We start from the raw sequence: 12,205 nt of genomic DNA on the forward strand, positions 1-12,205 counted from the left end.
ATGGGGGGGTAGGGGGTGAAAGGCAAACAAATGTGACACACGTGACCCGTGAGGGTGAAAACCACAGGGGCTCCAGGGGCACGGACGTGCAAGCTCTGGGACAGGCCTGGGGACCGAGGAAGACTTCTGAGGAAGTGGCGCTTGAGCAGAGAGCTGAAGGAGGTCACGCAAATATTTAAAATATTTGTAGCTGGGTGCTGGGGGGTGGGTCCGTGGAATGGGTGAATAAACCAATGGATGCATCAGCTTAGCTTTTCACACGCCCCCAGTCAGACCGCAGCTTCTTGAGGACTGAACTTATGCTTTTACTTGTTTGGGTCCTTTCCAGCACATTAAAAAAAAAACGCACTTAAAACATAGCTTCAACGGGGAGGATTCCTTCCATATTCCTTCACGAGGTAGAAGACATTTGTGGGAGGTGCGTCTGGAAACCCCAGGCACTGCGTGTGAACCAGATGATGGACGAGGGCTGGGAACAGGCGTCTGGCTCAATCCAGATCCCGCCCGCGATTCTACAATGCAGGGACTGAGGCCCCGTAAGGAGGCTTCTTTCCCTCCTCATTTCCTTTTGCACACTCCACATCAGTGCACACTCCACATCAGTGCACACTCCACATCAGTGCACACTCCACATCAGCGCGGCTTGAGCCCACGCCTCCCGGACCCCAGGGTGTTTGGTGGCACGTGGTCCCCACATGAAGCAAAGCAGAGTCCTCTGCGGGTGGGGTACCCTCACGAGCTCCTGCCCATGGGTCCTCAGATGCCGTGACTGCAGGCTTGGCCCAGCCCCGGGCCTCAGGCAAGCGGCAAAGCCACAGCCTTGACCCCTCTGTGCGGGGAGCCCTGCCCAGGGGATCAAGCATTGGGTGTCTGTGCCCTGCAGTGCTGTGTCAGTACTGCACGTGGATCTGATGGCCAAGGTCCCGGAGCTACTGGGGGGCTGCATCCACCTCCTGTCCTTACACGACCCAGCCGTGTCCACGCTACTGTCCTTTGCTTCGGTTCCCACACCTTCGATTCACCAGTTATCCTTCTTATAGGGGGAGTCTGGTCTGAGGACACAGGACTCACCTGTTATTCACTGACTGGTCTGGCCAAGGCCTACGGAGGGCTATCCACACTCCAGGCTGTACGCGGGGCACTGCGCACCTCACAGGACCACGAAGTGAGTTGACCCTGTGAATCCGTGTGGCCCACTGAACTCCTGGGGCCTCGAAAGCAGGGCCTGTCCGCAGTCTTCACTGGCGCTGCCACCGTCAGCGCAGGACGTGAGGCACCGGGCATTCAGTAGCGGCTGGCGGGACACTGAAGGCCTGGAGGCCAGGGCACAGGCCTGGGTCTCTGATTGTGCCCACAGGTGACAGCCAGGGGGGTGTCCGCGCACCTGGGCCTTTGGCCGGAATCACTGGTGAGCCGGCCACACACGCACTTTGGCCACGGAGTCTCAGGGTCCCTTTTGCTGGTCTGGAGCTCAGCCCTACTGCCGGGTCCGTTCCCCAAACCCTGCCTGTTCCCACGGGGGCTTTCAAATGAGAACCTTGTTCCTTCGTGCACCAGAGCTGCCCATCAAGCCCTGTGCCTGGATCCTCAGTTATCCCAAGTGTCACTTTCAAGACTCTACCTTATAAAGGGAAGGAGCAGAGGGCCACAGAGAGGCGCTCTACCTGTAACCAAATGCACGGAGCCACATGAAATCTCTCAGAAGAACCAAGAGACTCAGCTCATGACCCCGGGGTAAAAGGTACTTCACTTTTTAAGCCACAGCGATTAAAATTTAATAACCACACTAACAGAAACCATGCTTTGGAGCTGAGGTGGGGTGTTATGCTAGCCTCTGCCCCCTCCTTCCTTCTGAGGAGCCTTCTGGGAAGCCTCGGGGCCACGTGTTTCCAGAGCCACACAACACATTCATTTCCTTTGCCTGGAGCCCCCCTTCTGGGGGAGCAGCCTAAGGAAACCACCCTAAATTGGAAAAATAAAGCTATCGGTGCAACAATGGTCACCAAAGCAGTGTTTTTCATCATGAAAAACTGGAAAAAACCCTAAGTGATCAATAATAGGGGAACGGGCACATAAATCACAGTCTAGTCACACACGGGACGCTGTGCAGCCGCTTAAGATAAATCGTAAAGGTCTACAGCAGCATATGCTGGGGAGAGGCTCCAGGCAGGAACAAGAGACAAGACGGATGCAAAGCAGAACATGTCACGTGTGACTATATAGGAAGACACGGGACACACAAGAACAAGTCCTACAGGGACTTGGCCACCACAGTTGTAGCAGGATGGTGGAATTAGAGGCTGTTTTTTCCCTGTTTTCCAAATATACTGAAATAAAATTAAGTTTCTTAATAACTTAGACATTCCCTATAAAACTAGAGTAACATGTACTCTAGGAAGATGGAACAGGGTAGCTGCTGAAAAAGGGTCTGGCACATGGCCAGTTTCTAGCTCTTGATCTGAAGGAGCCCCATGAACAGATGGGCCTGGGATTCCTGAGAGTTCGACGCCAGATGCTGTCTGCCGAGGTCGGGGGGGATATGCGGTCCTCACCCCCACCCAGCAGAACCCCGAGCCTTCTACGGCCTTAGCACCCATAGAAGGATCTGGTCTGAGGATTACTTGTGACCCGGTGGCCTCACTACGAAGGCACGGCCAGCCTCAGCCGCCCCGACCACGTCACCCCGGTGGCAACGTGCGTTCACGAGTCTCCGCTGAGGTCGGGTCTCACCACTTGATGCACGAGGCTAAACGTGGGTCCCCACGGCCACAGCTGTCACCAGGCTCCCTCCCTCCACGGGAGAGTCAGGTAATCGAGGTGTGGAGAACTTGTGCAACTTGCCGAGGGAGATGTGAGTCCATGGCAGCAACCGGAACTGAGTCCGGATCCAAAGGCTCTTTCAAAACCTCTCTGGCCAGGAAACCCGAAATCCTGTCTCTGCAAGGGGAGTGCAGCCCCTGCAGGTACCGAGCCCACAGCATTCTGGGCCCAGACCTTACGTTCAGAAGGCTGGGAAACTAATGCCTCCTCTGCACCGGGCTTCACCCGCCAGTGCGCGCACGCACACACGCACGCACACGTGCACACACACACTGTCTATGGAAAGCTGCACTGATTGACTGAAGCAGATAGGAAATACCTTTTCTCCTTGGGCTCCCTTTTCACCTCGTTCTCCATGGAGACCCTGGGGAAGAGGGGAAGATGAGTAACAGGACAGCCCCGTCCAGCTTCTCTGCGCTGAGTCTGAGGCCCGTGGGCAGCCTGCCTGCCTGGGATGGCAGTGAAGGTCTGTCTCCCGTGCCGCCTCACTCCGCACAGCGGCCTGCACTCCCCCCTCAGGCCTGGGCAGCGATCTGGGTCCCCCGCTGCGTGAGACGTGAGCTCCCGGGGCTGGTCCCCCGCCTGGATCATCGAGGTCCTCCCTGTTAAGACTTGAACCCACCCTGGTCCCTGAGCTCATCTGGTCAATCGCAGGAAGGTGGCCTTGGAGTCAGTCCCCACTGCCACCCAGAGCCTGTGATTCCGTCTGATCATGGAGTGGCGGAGCAGCCCAACACTGAACCTGAGACTCTGGGCCCCTTTAAGCCACATTCCTCCACCTCCCCCAGGGACAGGGCTGCTGCCCCACCCTCCATCCACCCCACCTTCCTCAGAAGCAACACCTAGAACCTGCACTAAGGACTCCCTCCCCTCTGTGAGCAGAAGCGATGGAAACGCCAGCCAAGGTGTTGGCGTCTCTGACCACAGGATTCAAATTACAGCCCCCGCCCCGCCCGCCTACCGTCCATCCTCTTCACCAGGCTTCACTTCCCTCGAGCACTCAGCCCCACACGACACATCTGTGGCCTCCCCCAAGCAGAATGCCAGCCCCACGAGGGCAGTGCCTCCTTTCCTTCAGTGCCGCACCCCACGGTCTGGAAAAGCAGCTGCCCCTTGATGTCCATAAACACTTGTTGAATAAGTGAGCCAAGGAATGGCTACATCAATCCCTTGGTTTGCACGAGAATCTTGCAGAAGTTCTACCTGAAGGCTACTGCCCCACATGACAGTGCAGAGATCAGAATGCACGTGTGTCTGCTCCTCTGAGATGTGTAGGGTGTGCGGTGAGATGCCGGGTCACAGCACCCCAGCTGGTGGAAGCACGGCTGCTCCCGGGCAGGAATGCAGCTTGGGGCATGGCCCTGCTGGAGAGGCCTGAGCACGTCCTGTGTTACTAGGTGAATGCCCTGTGTCCCCTCTCTCTCCTCTCCCTTCCTGGATGCTCTAAGGAAAGGATGTTAAAGGGGGCAGACTGCCAGGCCTGCTTGTGGATCCCAGGAGTAATACTTACATCTTTGGTGCCTGGAGAAGAGGCACAGGGCCAGAGCACAGGACGCCTTCCCAGAAGGCAGAGGGTCTGCGGACCACTTAGGCCTCTGGGGGCAGCTGGATATACAGGCCATTCTAATTCCATCCAAATATTCTGGCCAGATACACAGAGGTCAGAGGTTTTGAATGCCCCTGAGGCAATGCAGGTTGCCTTGTTTGAAAACAACCATTAACACTGCTTCTTTCATTTGGAGAGCATCTCAAATCTTTCTTAACAAGAACTAAAAACAAGGTTAGAGGCTCAAGAAGACGCTTTGCTCACTATATACCATGTCTACTTGTCCATCGCTTTGTTCACGGGGCACTTGGTCTCCAAACATCCCATGTGTCTGGCACTGTTCTAGGGGCTGAAAATTTATAATAAAGACTCCACCCCTTTCTGGAGCAGCTGACTAGACAGATTGGTAAAAATGGCTTCTTTAGGTCAAGTGTCAGAAATACCTGGGCTGCTGGGTAAAAATGCAGATTCCTGGGCTCCACACAAACCTGTTGCTTTAGCTGGGAATGGGGCCCTGGGAACGTGCATTTAAACGTGATCGCTAAGAGATCCTTTAAGTACCATAACATGTAAGCATTTCTGGTCTAAGAAGAATCACCCATGCTTCACTGCCATGTCCTCCGTTTACAGATGTGGGATGGAGACCTGTCAGAGCCTGGGTCCCAGTCCCTGGCAGAGGCGACAGAGCCCCTTCCACACAGCTGCCTCTACTTACAGGAGCTCCGACGGGGCCGGGAGGTCCGGGAAGTCCAGGAGGTCCTTGGGGTCCCTGCAGAAGCATGTTCACAAAGAAAGGTTTGGGAATGGCAAGAAGAGGCAGGAGCAGAGGCCACACTCTGTCGGCGACCACGTTCAGGGCCGAGAGGGCTGCTTCTCACCCACCACGTGCCACCGTGCCACCCGCACAAGGTCTCCCCGAGAGACCCCTCTATCTCCGCTGCTCCCTGCCCCACGCAGAGCTCGTGCCATCCCCTGCCTGGTGGAGCCAGGATTCACACGCAACTCTGCTTGACTTCGAGGAACAGGAAACAGTGTGCTGAGCCATCATAAGTCCAGTGCGGCTGTCTCGTTTCCACGCGCCCCGCGGCCCACGGCCATGCCAGGATCTGGCCAGGACATGTGCACAGCTCCTGGCCACATGACTGATTCCCTCAGCGCATCGCTCATACTTTGCCGCGGGGCCAGCACAGCCCAGACGTGTCCTGACAAAGCCCAACGGGAGTCTGCAGGGCCTGGAGACCCCTCTGCTGCCTGGACCATGGGTTGCTATGATTTCTAGGCTACTAAATGGGCAATATCTGTTAAAATCTATTAAAATTAAAATGTTCTTTTCCTCAGCCAAAGGTATCCCAATTTTGTCATCTAGCCTACTGAAATCAAAATACAGTATACGTAAGAGAAACGTGTGCCCATGCACACGTGTGTGTGCATTTACTGATTTCAGTGAAAAACAGATGAAATTAGAAATAACCTTAAGGGCCACAAATAGAGGAAAAGTTATGTAAATTACGACACATCCATATGATGGAATAACACGCACTGATTAAGAGAATAGGTGGTGTCGATCCGTACTGGTGTGGAAAGATAGGTTCTCTTGTTAAAAAAGATAAATGGCAGAGTATGGTACGATTCATTTTCTGTAAGCCTTTAGAAACATCATGGATGTGTGGACATACACACATGAGCCCGGGTGTGGTGCATAAGCAGCATAGGTAGGGAACCCATTTGGGCATCAGCTCTACACTTAAGGAAATGTTACCCAAAAAGGTCGTTTTGCATCAAGATCTGTACACCAGGAACATGAGAGGAATAACTCAAAGCAACACTTACCCGCACGCCCACCTCCCCAGGCAGCCCCGGCTCTCCTGGCTCTCCCGGCTCCCCCTGCACACACAGAATAGCATGTGGTCACAACCCGGCGGACACAGGCCCAGGTACCTGAGGCATCTCTTCCTGGAACTAGAACTCGGCACGGAAACGATGTAACCACCGGTGAGCTGAGACCCAGCTCCCCCAGAGACTCTTTCTACAAGCAAAGGAGCTGATCTTCACTGCGGGTGTTCATCACCTCAGTCCCCATCCACTCCTGCTGCTGGTCCAACAAAACTCAGCTGAGACAGAACAGTGGAGCAAGCATAGTGGCTCGCGTGCCCATCAGGGGCCGCCAAGAACCCGAGCCGGTTTCCATTTGGGTTCTTGCTGGAGAAGAGGGCCCGTTTGTCCTGGATCGGACTGACCCGCCTGAGTTGAGGTCACATTTTGCCTGGGGTCCTAGAGTGTGTTCCAACTCAGAGGCTGCGGGTGCAGAGGTGGAGTCGGGGTGCCCCCCAGAGGGAGGCCGGCTGGCCATGCAGGCTGCTGCTGGGGTCTCACCGACTCCTTGAGCTGTGAACTGGGGACTTGGGAACCGAGCCCCTCAGCTTGGACCTCGACTTGGTTCCAGGTCTAGGCATCGGACAAGACCTCCCATGCAGGACTGCCTGTCAGCTAAGTGAGAAAACAGCTTCCAGGGACACACAGGTGGCAGATGCCTGGTGGCAACGGCTGCTGCTGGTGATGTTATAACTATCAGGCTGGCCTCCAGGGACCTGGGAAGATCCTGGTACAAAGAAGCCCCAGCTTAGGCCTGGCCCTGGCAAAGGCCACCCCACTCGGGGACAGGGGACTCTGATCAGGAGGTCCCAAGCCCGGTGCTGCCCTGTGGGAACAGACGTACCTGCATGCCTTTGCTGCCGTCTCTCCCAGGGGGACCCGGCAGGCCCAGGGAACCCTAGGACGAGAGAAAGAGAACAGCAATTAGGACAGGGTGAGGAAAGCACTGGAGACAGGCTCTCAGGATGCTGGTGCAGCGGAGAAAGTGCCAGACAGGACCTGTGGCCAGGACACCACGACTCAGAGGGCAATTCACAGACCTGCAGCCTGGGCGCCTCCTGGGAGAGGGTGAGAAATGCAGATTCTCAGGCTTCACTGGAGGCCTATTGTATCAGGGCCCATGTTTTAACAAGATCCCCCAGGGGGTACATATGCACCTGACAGTGGGAGTGAGACGCCCCTGCCCCGCCCTCCCCTAACTCGCCGTGTGGCTGACCCCCCTCCAAGACCGGAGTCACACATGTCAGCACAGCACCAGGCCGGAGCAGGGTTCTTGACCTGGGCCCCATCAGCACTGGGCTGATAATTCTTTGTTCGGGGGTGGGGAGGCTGTCCTGGGTGTTGCAGGATGTCCTGCAGCATCCTGAGATGCCAGTAGCACTCCCCAGGTGTGACAACCCAAAATGCCTCCAGGTATCGCCAAACGTCCCCTGGGAGGTAAAACTCACACCAGTTGAGAACCACTGGGCTAGACCAGGTATTGAAAATGTTTCCTAAGCTGGGGCGAACTCCATTCTGATGAACTGTGCAGAAGCATGGGACGGGCACGCTCATGGAGCAGCTGTGGGGACCTGCTCGACCCCCCCAACCATGCCTCCTGGAGACGGACGGGGGACAACTCAAAAACAGGGAAATCCAAGAGCCCTCTGCTCCTGTCCAGCTCCCACACCACCTGGTTCAAATCAAAGGATTCCGCCAAGACCTTCACCCCAGCTGCCCCCTCCCCATCAATTTTCCGTGGGACACGGAGCAAGTCAGTGCCTCTTTCTGGGCTTTTCCATCTGTGAAATGACGATGCTGGACATTCAATGAATGACTGAACTGATGAACCTGTAAGTATATTTAGAAAACACTAAGGGCTGGACCCTGTAGGATGTCTTCATATACTGTGTTATTCAGTACTCATAATAAGCCCTCGAGACAGGTCTTATTTTCTGAAAGACACAACACACATTATACATCTCTAGTTTTTATCTATAAATTAAGATGCAACCGTGTATGTTTGTACACACACACACACACACACGCACACACACACACACACACTTTTAAAACTTCTACGAAGTGCCTTCCATGGTCTCAACATTCTAAGTTGTTGTGATATTGGAGAGAAAAACAGACAGAGAGACATCTCTGGCCCAGCTCTGCACCTTTCTAGCTGCGTGACCCCAAAGGCAGCCACTCTGAAAGGTTGTGTGGCGCTCGCCCCTCGTCCAAGTGTGGAGGGTGACACCAGCAGGGTCGCTGGGAGGATGAGGGGGTGCTGGGGCAGTAAAGCACACCCCTGCTGGGGGGACACCTCTACCCCCGGCACGCTGTCATCGCGGCCACGTGAGGTGCCCTCTCCTGCTGTCACCCAGCAATTTAACAGTGCCCACAGGGCGCCTGTGCTCCCACGAAACACTGATCTGCTGGGAAGCGGTGTCTGGTTCTTAAGCTCGGGGCCAGGAGGGTCTAGTCCTGGAGACTAAGGAGATCAGTTAACGTGAGTGGAACCTTCCAGAGGGGACGTCGCAGGCAAGGCAGCCTGGGGGGCGGGACTTCAGGGACTCGGCAGGCTGAATGCAACCCTCGTGCTCCTGCAACCGTCCCTTAGAGAAGGGTGGGCCAGTTTGGACAAATTACTTGATCTCAGAATCTCGGTCTCACTTTCTATAAAAAAGGAAACAACTACAGACACTGTGGAGCTTGCATAAGTGTGAAGTGTCTCCGCGGCGGTTCGTGTAACACTTCCAAAGCTGGTCTGCACGATACCTGTTTGATTTGTAGTTAATGTGTGACGGGGTGGGGGGAAGACTGCCAAGTCCTTGGGTCAAATAAGCTTGTGAACTGCAGTTAAGTAAAATTAAACAGGGTCCTTCACGGCAGGTTGTCTTGAAGCCTTAAACTTGCTCTGTGGATGGCGGTTCTGCACAGTGTCCTTGCCCGCCTGACCTGCCCCTGGGGCACGTGCGGGGATCCTGCACCTCCTCAGGGGCAAAACCGAGTCCTTCACCCACATGCGTCCAGGGGACCAGGCTGCCATCAGCAGGGGTTCAAAAGTGTTAAAAGGGAGTTAGTTATTGAGTAAGAAGAAGAAAGACGAAGGCAGTCTCTGATTGGCAAGCCTCGTACTTAGGTGGGATTTCCGAAGCGGAGAGACGTTCTCGTTGGTCTTAGGGAACGTCTGACTCTCCTTGGCTGGACACAAAGGCAGGCGAACAGTCTGGGTATTTTCACACGAGGAAGGATTGTTCAACATCAAGGGCCCAGGGTGTTCTGCGGTGGCCACTTCCTCAGGACAAGTGGCAGTCGATGGGGTGCTTTCTGGGGTCCAACTGTCCCTGTAAGGGCAGGGCAGCTGTGGCCGGAGACTTCTCAGCCTCTATTTCCACACCCACACAACAGGGGTGAATTCCCTGCCTGCCTGCCCCTCTATCTGACTATTTTGAAACTCAAGCGAGGTTGAAAGAGGCAACCAGTACAGATACAAGTGATTTCTGCAATACAGAGTGACAACTAGACACCAACTAGCATCGCTATCGTTAGCGCTAATGGCAGAACCAGCAGGAAAATTAACGGTATACTGAAGAAAACATTAAGGGGATATTACAGACGTGCTGCTGGCGGCCAGTCTTCGCTACACATTCACGACCTGCCAGGTTCTGAGCTGTTTACCCTCATCAGTGCACTCGATCCGTCCTCACAACAATTCCACAGGGAGATGCAACTGCTACCTACGTTTCAGAGTTTACGACGTGGAAACACAGGGACTCAGTACTCTGCGAAGTTACAGCGTGTGTAGCGGGAGGTCAGACTTGGGGCCCCAGAGTCGGCCTCGTCGTCTGCACAGCGCTTGGCACTTACACGCACGGTCCTGCTTGGATGCTCGGTCACCCTGTGGGTTACGTGTTCCATGCTGTCTTCACATGCAGCCCATGAGCACAGAGGGACCCTGACTTTCTGGCGGCTACCCAGACGTTCATGGCCTGGTGAGGCAGCTTGGGGCGGCTGAGGCCTGGGCACCCAGCCTTGCCCTCCCTCCGCAGGGATCGAGGTCAGCCCCACTCGGCCTCAGCCAGCCGTCCTGCCCTGGGGAAGCATCAGAGCGTCCCCAAAGGCCTCGCAGGAGCAGGAGCTCTGCCTCAAGCCAGGATGCCGGGGGTCAGGGACAGGGTGGGCTCAGCTCCCCAGATGCCCTGTCTCCAAGGCCGTGTTTATCTCCGGCCCCATCCTGCTCGGATCTTAGCAAAAGGCTGTGTGCTTCCAAAGGCAGGGGGCAGCCTACCGAACCCTGCTTCCTTACAACATTAGGGATAAATGCAACACTTTCCAAAAGGAGACGCTCCCCACAGTGCAACCCTCTAGGGTCAGCCCTCTTGGGGTGACGCGGTGCGAAGCTTGCCCCAGGGGTGGGTTACCCCGTCCTTGAAGGGCCAGCCCGTCTTCTGGCTGCTGCAGGTGGGGGGTCTCCTGCCTCAGGAATACAGCGGGGCGAGCAGCACAGCACGGCGTTTCCAGGACCATCTAATAGAGGAAGCCAGGGAGAAGACCAGAGACAACGCCAGAGGGAACTCCAGAGAGTTCTGGAACCTCCCCCGTGCCCACAGTTGTCAAACGTCCAGCTCTGTTGGCACTTTCCGGTAGATGCCCAACAAGTATCTGTGTGAGTCCGTCTCATCACAAGACAAGAGCTCCACGAGACGGGAACCAGGGCTCCGTCACCTCCGCGTGAGCCGCGCCCACGTGGCCCCAGGCCCCACAAGTGTTCCCTGCGCTTTAACTCCTTCCCCAGAGCCCTGTGGAAGTGAGCCCTGCGGGTACGAAACCCGCAGGGACAAAGGGAACAGCAAGCTGTTATAGGAAAACAACAGGCTCAAGAGCCAGTCAGCTGCAGCTTCAAATCCCGCTGTCCCTCAGTACCAACGGCCCGGGTCAAGTTAGCGGCACACCGTGAGTCTCAGTTTACATCTGTGAGGAGGCATCATAAGCTTCCTGCAGGATCTGTGCTTCCCAAGGGCGGGGACAGCTGGGCAAGCTGGCTTTAGAGCACTGGTAGGCAAAGAAACGGAGCCTCTTTAGACATGAATATTTTCTTTGTCTGAGAAGGTAACATCTTTTTTTTTTTTTTTTTAATCTTCGAATCATGGTTAGGATAACCAAGCTGGCACTGCAAACAGACACATTCTGAGAAATTTCCACTTTCAAGTCATGATGAGATCCAGGCATTTCATTAAATGGGTTCCTGCCCTTGAAAACTGTGTCCCCGAGGATAAGTCAACATGACCCGCATATTTCATGTTTCAGGGCCACCTAATCTTAACGTCACAGACCACCATGCCCCCGTGACACGCTCTCCAAAGTCCTCCACCTGGACTCAGCTGCCTGCAGATGTTCTGAAGACAGAGTTACAGCCCTAAGCTGTCCGCTGATATCCCATCAGGAAAGTCATGCTACCACTCTGAACCTCAGTTTCATCATTCCTAAGATAGAGGTTCATGCTTCCAGATGAGAAAATGAGTGTGGATATAATTGGTAGACTATAAAATATTATTAAAATGCCAGTTGTTTATATTCTGTTGAGAACTAAGAACTCTTTCGCAAGCCCATAAGGTGGGTCAAAGAAAGGAGTGGGGGACAGACTGGAGGTGGCCCTGGAACTGGAAAGGTCGGGCACAGGGAGATCTTTAAAGGGAACATATGTAGCTCAGGAGCCACAGTAAAGTACAAAAAGCAGGAAAGCGGAGGGAGGGAGGGAGGGAGGGAGGGAGGGAGGGAGGGAGGAAGGAAAAAAGGAAGGAAGGGAGGAAAGAAAGGAGGGAGGGAGGGAGGGAGGGAGAGAGGGAGGGAGGGAGGAAGGAAAAAAGGAAGGAAGGGAGGAAAGAAAGGAGGGAGGGAGGGAGGGAGGGAGGGAGGGAGGAAAGAGAAAAAGGACGGAAGGGAGGAAAGAAAGGAGGGAGGGAGGGAGGGAGGGAGAGAGGAAGGAAG

The 12,205-nt window shown here is 55.0% G+C and overlaps 1 protein-coding gene across 7 annotated transcripts in view; it reads right to left on the reverse strand.

Moving 5' to 3' along the window:
- COL22A1 (collagen type XXII alpha 1 chain) overlaps nucleotides 1-12,205 on the reverse strand; it is a 261,252-nt gene that overhangs the window by 143,160 nt on the left and 105,887 nt on the right. For 6 of the 7 annotated variants that reach the window (XR_007472957.1, XM_049700886.1, XM_004265300.3 and 3 more), the window contains 4 exons: nucleotides 7,083-7,136; nucleotides 6,197-6,250; nucleotides 5,082-5,135; nucleotides 3,140-3,184 (listed from right to left, as the gene is read on the reverse strand). Coding sequence is in view for 6 of the 7 variants with exons in the window: in XM_049700886.1 (XP_049556843.1) it covers nucleotides 3,140-3,184; nucleotides 5,082-5,135; nucleotides 6,197-6,250; nucleotides 7,083-7,136 (207 nt within the window). In the remaining variant the exon portion in view is untranslated. The remainder of the gene's footprint in view (nucleotides 1-3,139; nucleotides 3,185-5,081; nucleotides 5,136-6,196; nucleotides 6,251-7,082; nucleotides 7,137-12,205) is intronic. The other variant, XM_049700887.1, reaches the window with a different exon arrangement.

This window comes from Orcinus orca, chromosome 17 (genome assembly GCF_937001465.1).
Source record: "Orcinus orca chromosome 17, mOrcOrc1.1, whole genome shotgun sequence".
Taxonomy (NCBI): domain Eukaryota; kingdom Metazoa; phylum Chordata; class Mammalia; order Artiodactyla; family Delphinidae; genus Orcinus; species Orcinus orca.